This window comes from Antechinus flavipes, chromosome 1, assembly GCF_016432865.1.
Source record: "Antechinus flavipes isolate AdamAnt ecotype Samford, QLD, Australia chromosome 1, AdamAnt_v2, whole genome shotgun sequence".
NCBI lineage: Eukaryota > Metazoa > Chordata > Mammalia > Dasyuromorphia > Dasyuridae > Antechinus > Antechinus flavipes.
The window spans coordinates 99,412,597-99,435,546 of record NC_067398.1 but is presented as its reverse complement, the minus strand read 5'-3'; the positions used below and the strand labels follow the sequence as shown (position 1 = coordinate 99,435,546).

The following is a 22,950-nucleotide window of genomic DNA, read 5'->3' as shown; positions in this document are numbered from 1 at the left end:
ACAGAAGATATATTCTTCCTATGTTCTTCAGCTAAAAGACATACAGCATGACTTAACAAAAATTTTCTAAATATACACCTTTCAAATATAGCATTTGTTTCCCCAAAAGAAGAATTTTTCATAACATACAAGAATATTCAGCAAGGAAAATGCAGAATAAACTCAATTATAAATAGGTTTCCTTCTTTGAGTTCAATCAGATTTAGGAATAGCTTTTATAATAAAACCCCACAAATGAGATTTCCTCCCTTCCCCCCATCTAGATACAAGGATTGAGCAAAGGCCAGAAGAAACACATTGAAAAAGACAGAATGCTAGCAAGAAACTTGGTTTTCAAATCTCACTTCCAATACTTGCTATACTGTTTGATCAATTAAGGACAAGACCCTTAATAAAATATAATACAATAAAGCTTACTATCAAATATAAGAAATAATGAGATTTTGAGGTAGAAGGAAGCTTAAAAATAACCAAGGCTAACCTCTCCATTTTACAGGTGAGGAAACCAAAGTCCAGAAAGCTAATATGGCATACTCAAAAGTACTACATAGTTATGTAGTAGTATACACCCATATTCTGCTATTCCAAATACAGTTTTCTTTTTTTTTTCTCACACCACATTTTTAGAGTTTTAAGGAATGTATTGGTATAACCCCTAAAGTACAATGTGTGTGAATTGCAATTTATAATTAATACTGTTGAATATCAACTCCTAATGTCAGTGATAATCAATATCCTTAAGTATTTAATTATAATAACAAATAAATACATCCTGCATTGATTTTGTCCAAAATTATAAAGATGGCACTAAATTAATCACAGTGGTACACAGGGTTTGAATTGTTTTTCCAACTGTGGTGATGTGTTGTTATTAAGCAACCACATTCTCTTAACAGCACCCCTGTGTGGTTAACAATAGGCAGACATCTGGTCAGATTTAGGGGGGCAGGTATGGTGAGAGACTGTCCTTGTTTTCTTCAACTATGTTCAAGTTGGCCTAATCTGAGGTCATTTTTCAGACAAGATCTCAAACTTTCTCTACATAAAAATATTTCTTTCAAAACTACTCAAAAGTAAATATATCATTATTGTTTTCTTACACAGAACTTAAGTTCTTTTAAGAAAATAACAAAGCAATATAGAGAAAAAGTGAAAAGGTTTTTTTGCCTTATTAGAAAGACATTTATTATAGAGGAAAGCTATGCCTTGATTTTCTAAGTCTCTGTACAGGCTCTAGAAAGTCTCATCAAGCTATCTGAGATTCTAGTAAGATATTGGTGATAATAGTGCATGTCTATCACCTTATGACCAGCTAAACATAGACATTATTCTCCAGAGGGGTGACTAGCACCAAGGGTTGATTTTTTTGCCATAGCATTTCATAAATACTGTCTATTAACATGCAAATAAGTTTAGAAGTTTTACTAGAGAGGGTGACTTGAGATAAAGAAAGTCATGGATGCCATTGGTGATGCAGCTAGGTAGTGCCACAGTTAGAAAAGCAGACGTGAAGTCAAGAAGATCTAACTTCAAATTCAGCCTCAGAAACTTAATTAAGCCATTTGAACCTAGTAAAGTCCCTTAACTTCTGTTTGCCTTGTTTTCCTCAACTTTAAAATAATACCTATCTTCTGAAGTTTCTGTTAAGATAAAATAAGATAATGTTTGTAAAGTGCTTTGCAAACTTTAAAGCTCTGTATAAATGCTGGCTAACATTACTTGTACTAAGTATTGAGTAAGTATCAGTATAAGACATATATGAACAAATCTCTCTTTGTCTCTCATCTTTGAAAATACCTACTCTCAGGAAAGTTACTCTGGAATAAAAGCCATGACAATAATCAACCTTAAATATGCCCCAGCTCAGAGCCTTGCAGCTGTATTTTCCTCTTGATTTATAAGTTTAATTTTGTTAACATTATTGATCAATTAGTATAAATCTGTGTTAGCACTGCCTGCAATGCTACATACATGCCACATGTTTATATGTATATATGTTCATGCATCTCTCTCTGTATCTATCTTTCTCTCTGCGTGTGAATGGATGTGTGTATAAATGCATATCATATATAATCTCTGGCTGGTACATATTTCTCTTAACTATAATTTCCTTCATTTTTAGATAATGTAAGTTCTCTCCCTTTTTTTAAGCCTAGGAAGTTGAAAACAACTTGACATTAACCAGTAGATTTTCATATATCACAAACTAAATGTTGCATATTGACATTTGTAAAATCCATTGTAAATTTCACTACTTCTAAGGACCTGTAATTTCATAGTTCTGAAGTTCATCTATCAACTCAGAATACAACCTTCTTTATAGCTTAATGGATAAATCATGAAAGTTATTGTGGCAAATGAAATAAAAATCACCAGTAATCAAATTGATGATAAGACTTTACAAATTTAGGTTAGTCCTTTGGAAAATAATTATTGCTTATTCTTAGACTTGGATTGCCTTTTATATTACAGTCTAAAAATCTGATTCTAGCTGTATTTTTTTTAAGGGAACTATTTTCCATTTAAAGAATTTACAGAAACAAAAGAAAATGATTATGTCTATGTCTATGAATGCGTATGTGTATGTAAGTGAGTTTGTGTGTGTATAAAATCAAGTATTAAAATTTCTCCCAAGCTTATAACCATATTTATATCTAAAGATAAGAGTTTGTAACTAATATGCATTGAATTCTAGCTATGTGACTAATTTTATACCCCAATGAAAACCACTTCCTCTGTACTCCTCAGTTTCTTCATCTATAAAATAATTCTAAGATCTTTTTGAAGTCCAAGTCCTAGTATCCCATGAAGAAGCCAAATATATGTGTGTATACATATATGTGTGTATGCCATATCTATATCTATATATCTATATACCTATCTATATTTGTCCATTCATCTATATCTATCTATCTATCTATAGCCATATTGATAAGTACTCATTTATTTCTCAGTTTTGCTAAAGTAATTGTCAATAAGATGATGATTTGGCAAAGTAAATATGTGGAGGTTTTCTATTTAATTTGTAAACCTTAAATCATTGTATAAATGATTTAATAATTTAATAATGGTAATAATCATTACCATCTAATAATAATTAATTATGAAGCACAGTAGAATATGCATTATCAGCAATAAAACATGCAAGAAAGAAAAAAAAATTGCTTCTAAACACAGGATCCTCCAATTTACATTGTTTCATTCTCAAATAAATCTTGATAAATGAATAGCAAATTTCCCTTCTAAAAATACTGTTTAGTGAATTCATGCCTTTGAAAATACTCCAAAACTCAACAATTTACTTGATGACCCTTTTCTTTCCCTCAATAAAATATATGGGATTCGGACTCATTAACAGGGGCATTGAAATGATAACTTGTGCTCCATTGCTATGGAATTGGGCCAGAAAAAAGAAACAAGAAAAAATTTCTCTGGGAAACTCCTCACCACTGTGTGCAACTCCTGCGATTCCCGGATGGTGATGCTGAGGAAAAGTGCTCAATCTGGGTGAAGAGTCCTGTGGAGATGTAGGGCTAAACAATGGCTTTTCAGGCTTCTTCATAGCAGTAGGAGAAGACATATCTGCAAGGGGGAAAAATGGTTTTTGGCAATGTTAAGCTACAGCCCAGAAATGAATGTCCCAATGGACACTTGTCTCACATGCTACTCTTCTCTGTGATTCTTTTAAAACAGGTGCCCCTCTATTCCTTTGAGTGGCTCTCCTGCCTATTTAAAGTTTATGTAACAGTTTTTGCTTCTCAATGAAGATGACTTAAGGCTTCATTTGTTAAATGGGCTTTTTTTTCTCAAAAAGGTTTTAAAAAATGGTGACATGGTGACCTTCTGGGTAAGACAGAGAACTCGGTTTATTGATTCTCTGGGGCTCAAATAAAGCCTAGCCCAGACATTCCCCACTAATTTAAATTTAAATGGTTTCAAGGAGTCTTTGTTTTCTAGGACCCAGACCACACTGTTTATAAAATAGTGGCAAACAGAGTATAGATGTCATAAAGGATCTTTCAGGTTGGAAAAGAGAGAATTAATCAGTATCTTAAACTGTCACTTATACCATTTGTCTAACATCTTACATGATAACAACAATAGCTTACATTTATGAAGCACTTCAAGGTTTGCAAAAAGGAGCTATTATTTATTCCCTTTATAATTGCATTTGATCCACACAACAGCCCAGTGAAGTAGGCGTTACTATTTTGCCTGTTTTATAGATGCTGAAACATCAGGTTGAACAAGGTTATACAGAGTCAAGTCATCTAAAATGGCAAGATTGGGTCTTTTTTTTTTTTTTGCTTTCAATAGTAATTTATATTTTCCAATTACATGTAAAGATAGTTTTCACATTCACTTTTAGAAGATTTTGAGTTCCATATTTTTCCCCTCTCTCCCCTCCCTAGATGGCAAGCAATTGGCTATAAGTTATACATGAACAATCACATTAAACATATTTTCACATTAGTCATATAATAAAAAAAGAATCAGAATGAAAGGGGAAAACCACAAAAAAAGAAAAAACCAAAAAAAAGTTAAAATAGTATTCTTCGATTTGCAATCAGATTCCATGGTTCTTTCTCTGCATGTGAATAGCATTTCCATTATGGGTCTTTTGAAATTGTCTTTTATTATTGCATTGCTGTGGAGATCTAAGTCTATCAGAATTGGTCACTGTACAATGTTCTGAAGCAAGATTTTAACTCAAATTTTCACGAGTCCAAATCCAGCACTAGTATCACTATCCCACCTTAAAAGGAATCCAACATACTGATTTTGTTATAGTTTTTTTAAGATGATAAAAGGAATTGTTATTTTAAAAAATCAATAAAGAAAGCTTTCTGTTACTGATTAAATTTAAGCCACTCATTTTATTTTGAGAATGCCTTTAAAAAATCAACCTTTTAAAATGAATATGCCTTCATAGTTCTGTAACTGCATTTTATATCTAACTATTCAGAAAAAGAAACTTTATTCTAATTTTAAACAACAAAATTAACCAAGTATTTGATTTCAGGATTTTGTCACTCTGCACCATATCATCTAAGTTTGATGATAATCATATATCACTGTTAAAAAAAAAAAGATTTATCAGCTAGAAGTCCTAGCTTTCCTATCATAGTTTTTGACTAATATAATTAAGTTGGTTACTACTGCTAAATTGGTCAAACTATTTTGAAACAGAAAATCAAAGAACTAATTCCATATACCTCCAGAAGCAGGAAATAAGTTTTTTTTTTTAAAGGAATATATACAATTAAAACATTGTCATAAAGATATTTAATTTATACAAATAGCTTTTAATGTTAGAGTTAACTGCAGTTAATAGATCTTAAATAATGCTAAAAAGAATGTAGGATTAAAACATAATGAAATAAGGAATATTAAAAATATACACATTTCTAATCTGATTGAAGGTGGCATACTGTATGATATACAATAAAAAAAATCATAGACTTTTAAAACTGGAAGAGATGAGATGTTTTAAATCATCAATTTCAACTGCCTCCTTTTTATAGATATTATAATCACAGCTTCAATTAAACCCTACTAGAATTCTTAATTTGAAATGGACTTTCAGAAAAGAAGCCTAGTGGCTTTCTATTACTGCTCTAATGCATTGCCTTTACAACTATGTCTGAGTTCAAGTATGAGGTTTCAAATAAAATTAACATATGGTCAATCTGTTCCTAAGAAGACTGCCATATAAATTATAAAATATTACTGAAAATCATTTCCGAACAATTCACTACAAATGGTCTTTCCCACCTAGGATGACTGCACCTGGTGATATGATCTTTGGAGAAGATCAACCAAATCAAGGCAGTGCCACTGGTGCTCATTATTTCAGGACTTTCATTATAACCAGCTGAATCCACAATAACGAGTTTCTTTAAAGGGGGGCAAAGGGGCATACAAACCATAGGTGTTCATACATAAGTTCATGTTACACAGGTGATTATATAGTTTTAGAGATGCTACCTAGGCATTTTCTTAGCTAAAATTATATAATTAGCTTTATGAAGTAATTAGGATAGCTTCATTTATTGTTTCTGTTCTCTCTCTTGAATGCAGTGATTTAATGGTCCCTTCATGTTCTAAATACACCCAGGAATTATAGATGCAGAAAACAAGAATGAACAAAAACTATTTGCACAAGTTAAGAATATCACAAAAGTTCTTCCCTTCTTGAATAGTAAAAACAGAATGCAATTTTCATTAAGTATATGTAAGCTTCACTAAGGTCAATATTTTACAGGATGCACTTTAGAGGAAAATAATAATGTTATTATTATATTTTGTTTTCTTATAAAGATATAGCCTCATTAAATGACACAAGATAAAGTGATGTTTGGAATTCAAAATATCTTAGAATGACAGGTTAAAGAAGATAGGGGATTACTTGCTATTATAGTATAAAAGTTTTTGTTTTTAATTGTAACTTTTATTTTAATTTTCTTTTAAGTTATTAAGTACCTGGTATGTTCTCTATTTTCATAGCAATCATATGTTAAGGATACAAATAAGAGTATAAAAGAGAAAAAACTATTTGTTTTTGCTTGTTTTCTTGCTTCCCAAATTATATTCTTATTCAAGCATGAGGAACGGAATAGGAAAAAATATAAAATCACATAGTAAGGAAAGAATTAAAGACCCATGGGAAGATTTGTCTGATGTTTCCATGAGGGAGAGACAGGCATTGAGAGAACCACAAACGAATTATTGTGGGGACTTGAAACCAGAATGAGAAATCTACATTTGATTTGGAAATTAAGCATGAGCCAATGAAAGAGAAATAGAATTTTGTAGTGTTTCTAAGATGGCTTCTTTTTTGTTCTTTTCATTTTCTTCAGTAAGCATCTTATTCTAAGTCAACTCATACTTGGATCCATGTATATAGCCTTTTTTCTGCACTTTTTCTCCAAATCATTTTATTCAAACCTATCCTACAGAGTTTCCAGAAACTTTTGTGAATATCATTGTGACTTCATCACTCCCCAGTTTTAAAAAATGCAGGGGTTTTCTATTGCATCAAATCATTATCATTAAATTTCATTTACCATTATTTCTGTGCATTCTAGCCAAGATAATTTGCTTTTAATCTCTTAAACCAAATTGTCCTGCCTCCATTATTTGGCACGTGCCATACTTTCTGATTAGAATGTATTTTTCAACATTTTGAAATTTTAGCTGAAAATTTACTCCTTATGGAGCATTTTCAAAGATAGACATCTCTTTTTGATTCTCCCCTTTTGATTCAGCTTAGCACAGTGCCTGAAACAAAGTAAGCTTTTAATAAATGCTTGCTGACTTGCTTCAATACATTTATATACTCAATTTGTATGACAAAATATTTGTTGATAGTTAGTTTCATATGTTTTTCAGTTGTTTACATGAATGTTATATGCTTATGTAGATAGGTTCTATGTCAGCTTGTGCTTTTTGTTCTGTTTATGTGTGTGCATACACACACACTCACATATATAAGAGGATGATATATATGTGTATACATATATGTACGATATATATGTGTGTGTATATACATATATGTGTATGTATACACACACACTCACACACACTCACACATACATATACTATTGTTGTTGTGGAGTTGTTTCAGTCTCATCCAGCTCTCTGTAACACCATTTGGGTTTTCTTGGCAAAGATGCTGAAGTGCTTTACTTTTTCCTTCTTCAGCTCATTTTACAAATGAGGAAACTAAAGCAGAGTTAAGTGACTTGCCCAGGGTGACACAGCTAATAAGTATCTGAGGCTAGATTTGAGCTCAGGGTCTCCAAATTCTAGACCTGATACTCTATCCATTATGCTATTTAACTGCCTTGTTAATATAATAGATCCTCCATAAATGTTTACTGATAATCTGCCCGATAGGATGATTTTCAAGATCCATAGAACTTTGAACAAATTGGAGTTTGGAAAGAGACAGACTCAAAGGGAGAAAATGAGAAGAAATTTTAAATAATCTGAAGACAGGGAGGAAGCAAGAAAAGTAAGAAAAATCAGTAAAAAGTAGGAATCAAAGGGAGAGTTTTGCTCTCAAAAAGAGAATAGAAAAAAAGAGAAAGAAGACCTATTCAAAAGACAAGAAAAGATAGCAAAAACCATGCAAATGATGAGGTTTATTGTTAGTGCTTACTCCTATATGTGATTTCTAATTAGGTGATTAGTTTGCTTACTCCTATATGTGATTTCTAATTAGGTGATTAGTTCTTGCTTTTAAAAGCCATATGGTAAAGATGATATGCTTTGAATCTTTTTTTTTTTCAATTAATCAAATACACAAAGAGTTACCATATAGGACACATTTTACCTGGGCTTCAGATATATCACATTTTGACATCCATTTTGTTCAAATTTCCCCTTAAAATATGTCTCATAAAAAACTAGCTCATAGTTCATTATTTCCATTTAAAATCTTGTCATTATTTTCATACTTTGTACCATGTAGCAATGATGTGTCATATTTTAAAGCATCAAAGCGGGGGAGGTTAAAATAAATAGATCAACTTCTTTCCAATAAGGTAAACTTGTCTACAAAAGGGAGGCAGAATGTGAAAAGAGGCACTGTGAAACTCAGCCTATGTAGTCTACTCAGCAGCAGCTTGCACAAATGGTGCTCCAGATGTATATCTGTTCAAGTCAGCCCAAGGCAACAATTTTGATCAATTCTAATGTGATAAAATGCTGCAGGGAAAGTGTGCAGAAACGTGTTTACGTCAGCCCTTAATTAAACTGTTGTTCACTTCCAAAGAACCTTAGGAAACACTAATGAGACATGAGTTTGGGCAATTTCCTCATCAAAGCAAAGACCCTCTTCCTCTGTCTGAAGCAGCCTGTCATCCAAGTAGCTCCCTGGATAAATGTCACATGGCATGCCAATCAGCTAGCCACCTGTTAGGAGAACTTCACTGGAGTCAACTAGTGATCTAGGGCAAGTTCAAACATCCACCTTAGCACCTGCCTGTCCTGGACACCTGTTCCATTTTCATAGGCAGCCCAACAATATGTGAGTTTTTCTATTATACTTAAAGTTTAAAATAGGATTCTATAATTTTCACAGAAGGCACATTCCCTATTCTAAAAAATGGGGGTATTGCCATAGCTCCTTAGATATAGTTGTGTGTGTAAATGTATATACATATATGTATGGCTGGATGGATATGAATATTTGAATCTTGTTCTCTTCTATAACACTTGCGCTTTTCAATTACTTCAATTTTGTAATAATGCAAGAATTTCTTGGATTGTGGAATCTGTTTTAAAAATGTCAAAATAGTGGCATATGTATAAATAACCTGTTTGATTACAGTGCTATGAAAATGAATGCATTTTTTAAAAATGTATTTTATTTTTAATTTATAGATTAAAACCTTTCTATCTAGGTAACCACATCCTCAAGCATCACTTAAACATTTTTACTATCCAATGCTTTTTTTTTTTCCTAAATTTTTAAATCGCTGGCTTTTTTTTTTGACAAGACATGGAATTTTAAAGAGTTCTAATTGGATACCATGTATATGCATCATCCATTATTAGCTTCTCAAAAACTCAGTTGAGAAAATAGTTACTTTATTTTTTTGTGCTTAAGTCAGATGCTTTCTTCAGTTTACCAAGGGCTTGACATCTAAAGTAATTCTTCTCGAGCATTTTTAAAACCTTTTTACTTTGTTTTTTACATTATCACAGCTGCTAAGCATTTGCCAGTCTCCTGTTTTTGTAGCAGGAGGAACTTAAGGTGTGAAGAAAACAGTAGGGAAACTCCTGTTAACACTGCACCTCTGGTGTGAAGAGTTTGAACAGGAACACCAGAAAAGGGACATTTACATGGATGAAATCCACTACTGGTAACAATTCAATAAACTGGATCTAATCAGATTGTAATAATAACAAATTATTTATTTATTTCTCTCATTTGGATTGCTATATTTCTCTACATCTTTGCAGATATAGAGACATTTCTATTTTTTTCTTTCTTTAAAACTCTGCATACTTAGTTATTGGCGATTTTTATTTGTTTATTTGTTTTAAATGACATCTTCAGTATAAAGCATCCCAGTTCTGCAGAAGAGGCAGGCTAACATAGTAGAAAGGTCTAAACTTGGGAGTAATCCAGGTAATCCTGGATTCGAATACATCTTTAAGTATTGACTAGCTATATGGTTCTGCTCACATCATTTACCCTTTCTTATTATGTTTCCTCAGCTGTAAAATGGGAATAACAATACAAAATGTTACAATAGAAGGTTCTTGAAGACAAGGACTGTTTCGGTGCCTGGCACATAGAGTAAAAGATTAATACATGCATATGGATTGGTTAAATAACAATTGTAATACCCACCTCAAAGGGCTGTTCTGAAATCAAATGAGAAATTGTATATAAAGTACACTGAAACTCTTAAGACCGCATAAATATGCCAGTGATTCTTGTATCTTGAACATCTATGATAGACTGCTATTCAGCTTTTATCCAAATATTCTCTGTTGTTTCTCTGCCCTCCTTACAGAAAAATAGTTTCCTTTCAGGCTCATCAACCCATCATAAAGGCTGTTTCAGAAAGAATCTTAGATCACCTGAGATATCTGGAGGGAAGGGAGGGGTTAGGGGAGAATGGAGAAAACAAATTTCTTGCATAGAAGATGAATGGTGCTTGAAAGGAATCTAAGTAGATACAGAATATAAATAGCTGGTAACTATAGGACATTTAGAAATTTAGAAATTTCTATCCCAGTAGCATATAGCTATTTCTAGATTACAAGTGGCCACTGTGGGATGGGGAAAGGAAGAGTGATAGTTGTTTAGTCAGCAGGAGTTACCATCATATACTTCTTCCAAATTGTTTCTTTTTTTTTTTTTTTTTTAATCTTTTACTCTTTTAAGCCTGATCTTCTATGTTCCATGTACTTGACACAGAGACTGTTGCAAAGGCATTTAACCAGTCTCTCACACCTCCTCTAGCTTCTGCTTCCTTTAAAGAGGGTCCAGGTTAATATCCTAATGCATAGGCATGATCCCATCCCTCTACTGCTCAAACATTTTTAAGGACTCCTCATTGCCTACTGCATTATGATTAGCTTCACATCAAAGGTTTTCTCCAAAACCTATTTCTGAACAACTTGACTGTTCTTATTAAATATTATTCTTTCTCCAAAGATAATCTGTAGAGTAAATTGGTCACTACCATTCAGCATAGATCCCACTTCCATGACTTTGCTCTCATTTTTTCATCTAATTACCTTACCCTGTCTCCAACTACAGATATGCTAGCCTGCTCAAATTTTACCTTTGATGAATCCTTTCTTCATCTTATCCAACAATAAGTGATCAAAACCAATTACCCAGAGCATGCTGACTTCCTCTTTGTCCCTGTTACAGTTTACCATGTATCATATGTATGTGTTATACAGATTCAGATCTACTACCACCACATTAAACTAGATTAAAAGCTGCTTGAGCAGGGATTATTTTGCTTTTGTTTAGTTTTGTTTCAGTATGGGTCTTCCTATCGCATAACCACTCAAGTACCTATTCTCATTGCTGACTGATAATTGATGCAGGAATGCAAGATCAATATTGGACTTTATTTGTCAAGAGCCAATTCCCCTCATACAGGCAAATAGGTAGACTCTTGCTCCCAAGTGCTTATCATATTATCGCCAGATTTCAGTAGAAACACTCCATCAGCTTAGCCATTGCAATTCAGAGCTCCCAAGCTCAAAAGATCATTGGGTCTCAGGCTCCCCAGTAGCAAGGATTATATAAAGGAAATACCAGCCCTTCTTCAATTAAATCTAATTCAATTACATCTAGTGTCATGATCCTCTTCAAGGAAGAAGGACAAACAAAACAATCATACCTGTCCTGTTAACTTTCCCTTTTAACTTGCTAGTATCTAACCCAGGATATTATACAAAGTTCCACTGAACAAATATTCAGTCAACCAAGAAAGTGCTTAACACATATTTGCTCAATTAACTTGCCTTGCTGAATAAGTATTTTTGAATGACTTAAAATAATTTCATCTGCATCAAAAAATGTTGAGGAAGAAGGAAGTCTTCGGAGGGTGAAATCACAATGTGGCATCTCCTTTTTAGCCCTTCTAGACACATCCCTATATATGTTTATCATTTCATCAATACCAGCTGCTTTAAGGATATTTACAGAAGTAAATCAAGGAACATAAAGAAAACTGGATTTTCCCCATATTATTTCCTATGCACTAATATGGCAAAAAGGCAAAATATAAATGATTAAAAGGATTAGTCTATAGATTTACTGAATTCCTTATACCTTTACAAATATATTTCAAAGGCCATTTGAAATTTGGCCTCTATGCAATCAAGATTATATCAACAACTGAAATATTACAGCGCTTCCTTGAGAAAAAGCTGCTATCAAAAGATAATAGCCTAGCAGTCTATACAGGACAATCTAAATGGTTAAAGAATGTATTTATCTTGCCAAAATATTATATTCAATGGGTATGCGTTGAGTTAGTTCATTAGTACATTACAGGCATTACAAATAGATGAAAGAGCTAAAATTGATTAGAAAGAAAAATGCACACTCACATTTGGGAAATTGTGTAGATGGCAAAGGGAAAATATAATGTATATAAAGAAACTGAAACACAATAACAAAGTTAACTTGTGTAGAAGTGGTGTAAAAAGTATAATGAAAGATGAGTTTGACCAAAAAAGTAGGTGGGAGGGTCTAGTAGCAAGAGTAAGGGATATTAGATATAAATTTTACTGCTAACTATGAAAGGCACAAATGTATGATAAGAAGGCTGCCAGCATTTGAAGCAGATGTTTTAAGGAAGTCTTAAAAAACATGAAAAAGGATCACATGGGTTGAGAGCATTCAATGAATTGCCATCTTCTGCAAGGTTGAGGAATTAGTCATATTAATAAAGTGGTAAATTCATTGAAATACAAATAACTCTACATAGAAATACTGAAATAATTCTACATATATTATAAGAAATGACAATTTGTTAATAATAGATCATTACTTTAGATTATTGGCATTTCAGTAAGGAAGATATGCCTTAAATTATGCTACACAAATTTCCTGAAAGTGCATTGATTCTCTAGATTTCTCCTTCACCCTTACCAGAGTTCAGCTTCTATTATATTTATTTATGTACTGGGTTCCCCATCCCATTAGATAATAAGCTTTTTCAGATCAAGGACTATTAAAGATTTCCAGAGCCTCCAAATTGTAAAGGACCTCAGAAGCCATCTAAGACCATTTCCATAATGTTTCAAGAATATTTTTTTTCAAAAATAAAATAAACATACTAGAAAAATGTTGATTTATCTTTCCATCTTTGTTTCTATTTTCAGAACATAACACAAAGTGCAAAGTAGTTGCTTAAATGTTTGTTGAATAATTTAAAGCATTTAAAGTACTTAAATATAATCTCTCTAACACCTCAATGGATTTGAAATCTCATTAATGTGATATTACCCTCAATGATATTTATTAAAGTCCACCTGTGTTTCCTCATTTTGCATTTTTGTCCATGAGAAACTATCCAACATACTTAGGCCTTCCTGTAGATCTTTCAACATTTTGTGGCTACTCAAATTCATTATCAATAATTTTGGTTAAAATATAACTTTCACAATTTAGTTGGTTTAAAACAAAGCTCTAAGATTTTTGGAGGAGACAGTAAAGAGGATCTCACCAAGGTCCCTTCCAGGTCTGAAATTCTAATATCCTTTGTTTCTTTGATTTATGGCAAATGATGTGAATAAGCACCTTGCACACCCCAAGTTAACAACAAGTCCTTGAGTGTTATGACAAGACATATGGACTTAATCCCTTAACAGTCATTTGAAGATGATTCCAGATGATTCAAAAATAATTAGCTGCCATATTTTAAAAGTATATTTCACTATAAATTTATATTTAATGTGCCCTAAAATAATTTTAGGAAAATAAGAAGATCCTAGAGATGCAGCATTCACCCTAATATTCCTTCTCTATAAACCAATTCTTTTCTATAGAATAAAATATAGTAATGGGCGACGGAGAGGGTGGGAGGTGGGGGGTTGGGAGGGAGGCAGCAAGCTTGTAAGAGTTTTCACTTTAAGCACAATGATGTTTTATCTTGACTACTAATTGAGTACATTACTATGCTTTTCAGGAACCAAAAGCACTAAAGCAGTCATTTAAATCAGGGTGTGTGTGTGTGTGTATGTATGTGTGTGTGTGCCCCGCATACGTGTGTATATGTATCTGTGTGCTTTTAATAGTTAGCCAAACTCAAACACAGTAACATGTTAGTACAATTCTCCATTTATCACATCCTTCTATATAAAAAAGGTCTCTAGGCTACACCTACGCTGAACAAAGATAAAGTCCAAACCCCTTTGAAGCTCACAATAACACCTTACTGAGAAGTAAAAATCCTTTGAAGAGTAAAGAACAGTGCTAAGAGAATGAATACTGAATACATGAATACGCTTTTAAAAAACACTTCAAGATGCCTTTGTCCATTAAGTGATTTCATTTCAGCAGATTGACAATGATAAAGTGTCTTGAGTACTGTCAGAAAGCCTAATTTGAAGGGGGGAAGGAGGGAAGTACCAAACAATAATGCTCGATTTGGAGTATATTGTAGTCACTTATTAAATATTGGCATAGGTAAATTACTGAGATTCAACATGCCTCCAGGGAAAATCTCCTAGCTATGGTGGCTTATTAGTGCAACAGATTCAAGAGCCTTGGACTATAAAATAAAATCAATACTGTAACCTTAACTGTAAAAGTCAGAAAGATACTGGAAGGGTTCTAATTTAACAAGATTATAGATGAGTTTTTCAAGGAGAACATTTGGGGAAAAGCCATACATTTAGAGACATTTATACTCCTAGACAACTCAAGGTTTCTTTTATTACTAATGCTATTCTCTGTTCTAAGGGCAGATTGGGAGTGATTTAACTGATGTGTTACTTTAGCTGATTTCCAGGAAAGTGTGAAAGGCTCTGAAACTGTTATCAAATAAAAGCATTATATGGAGGTTGAAAGAAACTGTTTGGGACGAGTTATGATTTGATGCGGTTAGTGTGGTAGATGAAAAATAAAGAAAAATTGAAGGTCATCAGTTCAGTAGCTCAATAGAAATATAATTATGTATATAATATGCAGTTTCCTTTCATAGATAAAAGTGGCCACACAAAGGTATAAATTGTCATATTTGAGCTCAACTTAAATCTATATTTTCCCTCTCACAAATGTAAATGAAAGAAAAAAAGAATATGCTGTCAAACACATTACTGTGATAGTATATTTATTATCCTAATGGTTTTGGAAATCATGTGAAATTGATCAGCAACAAAACCTCTATTTAGTAATGGACCCATTATGTTTAAGAGATAATGTCAATGAAATAGAATATTGTCACAGGATAATGGTCTCCTATTGCTACATCTCTAGTCATTTAGGGAAAATAAATGTTTCAGACTGGCTGAGTCATTTATTTTCAAAGTAGGAGACACTGATCCCATAACAAGGTTCTGTTACAATAACTCAATCTCTATCAATCATTTGTTGTACCAGAATGGCTGAGGACAGGGCATATGCATCTGTGAGAAATGTGCATTCCTCAGGTACAAGCTAAAACATATGGTGCCTCCCAGCACATAAGCACTTCTGCTGTTCAATGATCCAATGAGAGTATTTTTACATTAACTTATTTTTTTAAACAATTGCTTTTTGTTTAGGAATAGAAATGCTGTTTCTGAATGGTTCTAAAAGATGGTATGTTTTTAGATGATTTTAAAACATTTTTCATTTGACATAAGCCAGTAAAGATTATTTTTGAGATAGCAATTAAAACCTTCAATTGGCATGTGTCTGTGCTTAATCTAAAACAGTCTAAGATTATTCTGAAGAAAAATATAATCTTACAGATTTTGCTCTCTATAAATCTTACTGTTCTTAATCAATGCTCTTCAAAAATACATACTTCAGCACTAATTCCTGAGCTTTCTTATCACCTATTCTTAATTTTAAAGATCACTGATTTTAAAAACAATGTTTATATATAGTAGGAGAGGAAAGAAAGAAACTTATATCTCAAAATTTATTGCAGCCAGTTTTGGCCACTGATCTGAAAATGCATAATTCAAGACAATTTCCTACCTCCAGCTCTGCAGGGCAGAACAAAATACTCCCTAAAGCAAGAGAGAAGGAAAGATGGCCATTCTTTTAGAAGAGGAGGCCAAAACTCTCACCCTATGTCTCTTCCTTTTTCAAGACCATAAATTCAAGTTGAGAATTCTTTCATCCACTTCTAAGCATGCCAGTCTTCAATTCAGTAGTAATTTGTGATAACTTAAGAACTCAAAGGAAAAATTACAAACTCATAGGATTTCAAGCTTGAAGAGCCTTTAAGATCCAAAAAAAAAAAAATCAACTATTCATTTTACAGAAGAGTACCTAAGGCCTTGAGAAGGTAAGCAATTTGCTCAAGCTAATATAGTAAGAAATAATAGTTATTCAAAAGTATTCTCCAAACTACTATCAAAAAAATTAAGATCAAGTTTTACAAATTTGGAAACAGAAACAATCCATTTCTTCCTTCCTAACACTTTTTTATTTTAAAACTCGACTTTTTATAGATTGTCAATTTGGGGAATAATAGGGGATCTGAAATCTATAAATCCTGGGACAAATATTAAATGACAAGGTGTTATTCATTCATTCATTTTGCTTTTTTGGGTTTTCATGCAAGTATGTAATTTTATCTAATATTAATGATCAACCACAAATGATATACATCATGGATCCAAATTTGTCATACCTCTTCAAAGCTATAAAGGTTGCTCATTTTTTTTACCATTCTAAAAGCTAGTTTTATATAAAGTACTAGTCAATAACTTTTTTAATCTTAGGTGTGATCAGTGGAACTAAGCAATGACTATCAATAGCTATGGTTGACACAGTGAAGCTGCCACAAAGGCAGACTTGAAGAAAAGAAGTTGGGGAAAGGAGAGGCACCATTGTTTAGTGGTAATAATAATGAAATTTATATATTGCCTTAAAGTTCATGAAGCACTTTACATCTATTATTTCATGTGAGACTCATAATTGCCTTAAGAGATAATTACTATTTCCCCCTTTTTTTATTAATGAGGAAACTGAGGCTCTGAAAAGGTAAATGACTTGTTCATGGTCATAGCTAGTAAAAGTTACAGGCAGCACTTGAAGTGCTGACTTCAAGTCTAGCACTTTAACCATTATAGCATGAGCATTGTACATAAAGCTATAATTACACATAGCTTTTTTTTATTTTTTATTAAGTATATAATAAATTCAATGTTTATTTCCAAACTATATTGTCTGTGTTTCTTGACTTCCATTGGTTCTCATCTTTGTACTTAAAAAATCCTTTGGTGACTTTTTTTTACTACTATTACTACTACTATTACTTCTTTCTTTTGCTTTTTCCTCCTCCTTTTCTTCCTTCTTTATCTCCTCCTCCTCTTCTTCACTTCTTCTTCCTCCTCCTCCTTTCTTCCTCCTCCTCTTCTTTTTCTCTTCCTTCTTTTCTTCTTTCTTCTATCTCAATTACTTCTTCTTTGTCAATAATCATTATTAGTCTTCTGCCTCCCAAATACAACCTTCCCAAAATTACTTGGTCCAGCAAAACAATCCAAACACAACCTTCCCAAAATTACTTGGTCCAGCAAAACAATCTCATATAAATTTGCCATTTCGTGTTTGAAAATATATCTCGTTACAATCTTTGAGACAGATAGTGTGCTTCATCATTGGTCTTTTGGAGGTATGATTGTTCAACTTCTTAAGTCTTTTGAAATTTTCTTTATGGTGTTGTAATTATTATACAATTCTATCAGATGTATTAATCTTCCCAAGTTTTTAAGAATTTATTTCTTTTACCATTTTCTTTATGGTGTAGTAATTATTATACAATTCTATCAGATGTGTTAATCTTCCCAAGTTTTTAAGAATTTATTTCTTTTACCATTTCTTATAGGGTAATATTATTACATCACCTTTATAAACCATAATGTGTCCACCTACTCAACTAAACACCCTTCCCCCTTAATTTCTAGTTCTTTGCTACAACAAAAAGTCTAGAATGTTTCCCTGTATCCTAATGTCTTTCTTCCTTCCTCACTTGTAAAATGAGAATGTTGGAGTAAATAATACCCAAGATCCTTTCTAGTTCCAAATTCTATAATTAATAGGGAGAAAAGAGAACAAAAGGGAGCAAGAGGAGAGATAGAGAAGCAGAAAGGGAGGGAGGTAAGGAAATAGCTATGGTATTGAGTGATGGAATGACACACAGCAATTATCCCAGGTGCCCCACCATTCTGATCTAGTGGGCATAATGCTAACTCACATTTCTAAGGCATTTAAAAAATTTTCAAGTACTTCCTACATTAGAACTGTGTGAGTGGATTTAGAGTTAGAGGACCTGGATTCAAATCTGTCTTCTGTCAGTTTCTTCCTGTGTCTGACCAAGTAAGTGTCTGGGCTTCAATTTGTAAAATGAAGAGATTGGTCAAGATGGACTTTAAGGTAACATTCTGCTCTAGATCTATAACCTACTGACCAGAGAACATCTAAATGTCCTTCTAACTTAAAATTCCATAGAAGCTCAGACAGCCAAAAGATTATACACATACAGCTTATAAAAAGTGCAGACAGAATCTAAATCTAAGTCTCTAAACTTAGCTTATGATATATTTGTTATAGCAGAAAAGGCACTAGATTTGGTGTCAAAACTGCTCAGACTTCATATATCACCTCCAATACTACTAGCTGTGTTATCCTGTATAAGTTACTTTTCAACCTCAATTTCCTCATCTGTAAAACAGGGATACTATTTGTTTCACAGGGCTATGGTACATATTAGATGAGATAAAATATGTAAAACTATTTTCCAAACCTTAAAACACTATAGAAATGTCAGCTATTATTATATACTACTTCTAGCATGATGTTATATTAGCACCATCCTTTCTCTGCCACTATTTTCAGCAATATGCTAATTGTCTTGATTTAATATTTATACATTTTGGGGATGCCTCATAGAAGTATAAGATGTGAACATCATAGAATTCAACATCAGTTCTCAGGTATATATGGCTAATTAAAATCTGAACATCTATGCAATTTCATTAAATCAGGCTAAATGGGAAAACAGCCTATATAAACCAGTACAGCGTATAAATTGTAGAAAATTGAAAAGGAAAATACTCATTGCTTTTTCTAACTATAAAATCTGAAATTATATTGACCATGTATTTCTTCATAAAATTCCTTACTTTCAAAAGTGTTTTTTAGCTATCATATCAAAGTAAAAGCTAAGATCTTTCAGATTATCATATATTGTAAAATTAAAGATACTCTCCAAATCCTTAGAAATGGACTGATCTCTCAACTATATAAAAGTACTTTTACTATGTTTTTTACAATATTCATAAGCCCAGTTCTGTCTGAATAGCCAGAACTCCTAAACAGTTAAGTCCAAATTAATGATAATTTACTATACTGAAATCTTAGTGCTTTTGGAGTTTTGAGGGACTTTGGAGATTATCTAGTTCAAACCCTATATTATGCATGACAAATGATTACTTGTATCCTTCCAATTCTAAACATCTTTGTATTATTTTAAAAATGCACTTATGACAGGACCCTCCATTCCTCTTTGTTTTAATCACTGGATTAAATTAGCTTCATTATAAAGATACCTTTTTCCATTTGACTTAAATCTTGGACAACAAATCTTTGGAAGTCTGATAACAAGATCCTTCATTTGATATTTAGTAAGCAAAATGATATGGTTAATAGAGCAATAATGGAATCTTTGAGAATTTTCAAAATATATAATTTAATAGCCTGTCAGATTTCTAGGTATTTAAGTAGAATTAAATTTAGTCCCTTCTAAATTTAGCCAAAGACTATTCTTTGGTCAAATCCTCTTCATATCACAAAACAAAGTGCAAGCTTCTAATAAGCATTTACTATGTGTCAGGTACTACACTAGAAGCTAAAGATGCAAAAATAAAATTGAAACAATCTTTGCCCAATCTAGCCAAGAAAAACAACATGTAAAAATAGAGATACAAAGTAGATATAAGATCATTTTTAGGGAAAAGCATTAGCAGTTGGAGGAATCAAAAAAAGGCCTCTTATAAAAGCCAGCTCTTAGACTGAACTTTGAAGGAAATTGGCAAGAAGGGAAGTAGGGAAAACCAAGACAGAAGACGTGGGGCCATGTAAGCTTGACCATAGTATATGTGAAGGATGGATAGTGCAATAAGGCTGGAACCAGAGGGCTTTAAACACCAAACAGAGGAGTCTATATTTTATCTTAATCAAATCAAATCAAATTGAAAACAGAGGCAGAGGACTTTGCCTGTATCATTTTAATCAGTTAGCTCCCAGAGAGAACTGATATAGAATGTGTGTGTGAATCTATGTGTATGTTCGTATCTGTGTATTTGGTGGAGGACAGCTTTTACAATGAGAATAAAATAATAAGAATTTTACAGAAAGGATTGGATATAGCCCCAAGAGAAAAAAATTCCAGAGAAGAAGGATTAACAAAAGGAGTTGCCTTATTTCTTTTTGTCATCTGGCCTAATCTTGCTTCCCTCTATTACAAGATAGGAAGAGATGAAAAAAAGAAGCAAATGTTGACTAATCTAATTCATATCCCTGTTTATGAAATTAAATTTATGCAAATTAGAGATAACAGAATTTGAAAAAAATATTTAGCTCTAAAATATTTCATTAAAATATATATTTTGAAAGGTGATAAATTACAATAGAGAAACTATTTAAAACAATATAATATTTATATTTCTTAGAATCAAGGCATCTAATTTGAAATAATTTTTGAGATAAAACAACACGGTATATATGTATGAAATGTTCAATTTCTTTAACATATTAAATGTATGTATTTCTCAATTTTCACAATATAGAGTCCTTAGTATTTAAATATTAATAGTTTAAGTGAAAATTTTTATTTTTATTGTCCACTTATATGTTATTAATGAACAATTCTTAGTCTTTTTTTCTATCTTGACTTTATAAAAAACTAATTAAAAAAAAGAAATGTTCAATTTTTAAATTTCCATTTTAAAATATTCATCCCCCTTATAATTATACAAATTAGGACTTCTAGAACCAATAAATAAATTGGCATATTTTTGCATAAAATAAGAAACATATTAGATTAAAGTTATGTCATTTGTGATACCCTCATTTGAAATAATTCCAAATGAATGAATTTGGAGATTTCTTGTTCAAAGAAAATAATTAGAAGAACACTAGATAGCATTTATATAGTACTTTAAGGTTACTAAGTACTTAAACAAACATTATTCATTTAAGTCTCACAACAACTGTGAGAGAAAGATGATATTATTTATAGACATTTCACAGATGAGGGAATTGATACTTAAGTGCCTTGCTTAGGGTCACATAATAAGTTTCTCAAGAATGGATATGAATTTGAGTCCTCTTGATTCCAAATCCAGTACTCTAACTATCCACCATGTCACATAGCTGCTTCTGGAGGATAGGGAAAAGATGAAGGAAGGAGAATAATAGGATTCCTGTTAACACAGTCGGTCACAGGTTGGGGTTGGGATTGGGAGGAAAAGGGTCATCAATGAATCCAACATTTTTTTTAAAGTGAAGGTTTCTTTTAACTGCAAACAGAAACATTCAATCAACCAACCAATATTTATTGATTACCTACTAAAACTATGATAGGTACGATGCAAAAAAAAAAAATGCAATATGATATTCTTGCTTGTCTCTTTTCAGTGCCAGGAAGTCAATAAGACAAATATGTATTAAATATCCACCACATGTAACTATTGGCCTAAGTACAGGAAAGCAAAAAGCAAAAAGCAAAAACAAACAAAAAGGCCTTGCCCTCAAGAAGCTTAATTTATGCAAGTCCAAAAGTTTCCTCCTCAGAAGAAAGTATTAACTTAAAGATTTAAAGGTGGACAGCAAACATTGCATTTTATTATCCCTTTTAAAAAGCTCATAAAACGAAGCAATTTCATCTGTCTTTGTAAAATTTACAAAGATAAGATGTACTCTACCTTCTTTATTTTTCATAGATGAAGGTTTCTTCCTACAATGCTTTATTGTATATATTACAACGTCTTTAGGGGCTTCAATATTAAAGTGTCAGAGTTTTTTAAGCACACTTGCAAAGGGATTTTTTCCTCTTCCTCTTAACATGATATGCCTTTTTAGGCTTCTGAGATAATTCCAGTCATCTTGACAAAGGAAAATCACCAAGACAATAAAATGATTTAACAAAAGGGAAAGAATGACAGTTTCCCTTCTACTTTTCAAAAATGTTTTATAATATGATATGAGATTGCCTTTATTAAATAGACTGGTAGAGGAATCAACTTTTACAATGTGACACTTTTTGCAATAAAGAACACCTACACTTCTTTGTAATACATCCATCCCCACACATAATTAGCAGCACTGTTATTATTGCTACTATTATATTCCTTGTTCAGTATAATGTTTCTGGAAATGAAAATATAGCTTTGTTTGGAGTAAATCTGGCACATAAGCAATAAAATATGAGCTTTAGTTATTTGTCATACATTTAAGAATGTCTTTTCTCTATTTTTTTTAACTTTTATTGCTTCCCCTCCCCAATTCCCTGATTTTTTTCCCACATCATTCACATTCATAAGGTAATAATTTAGTGGTTCCTCAATGAGGAAATAGGGGGAACTAATGTAAATTTCTCTTAAAGGGAGACATTGGAAAATGCACAGTGCACAAACAGGATACTTTTTTTTAGATTACAAAGGAAGTAAGGGAAATGTATGAAAAGAAGTATCAATGACCTGGTCAATGCCATACAAATTACTCCCTAAAAAGGGTGT

The 22,950-nt window shown here is 32.3% G+C and overlaps 1 protein-coding gene across 7 annotated transcripts in view; it reads right to left on the bottom strand.

The window, feature by feature from the left end:
• NFIB (nuclear factor I B) overlaps window positions 1-22,950 on the bottom strand; it is a 269,506-nt gene that overhangs the window by 42,627 nt on the left and 203,929 nt on the right. For 6 of the 7 annotated variants that reach the window (XM_051987198.1, XM_051987229.1, XM_051987206.1 and 3 more), the window contains exon 7: window positions 3,448-3,582. The exons of the other annotated variant lie outside the window; for it this stretch is intronic. In XM_051987198.1, the coding sequence (XP_051843158.1) occupies window positions 3,448-3,582 (135 nt within the window). The remainder of the gene's footprint in view (window positions 1-3,447; window positions 3,583-22,950) is intronic. 7 annotated transcript variants of the gene reach the window in all.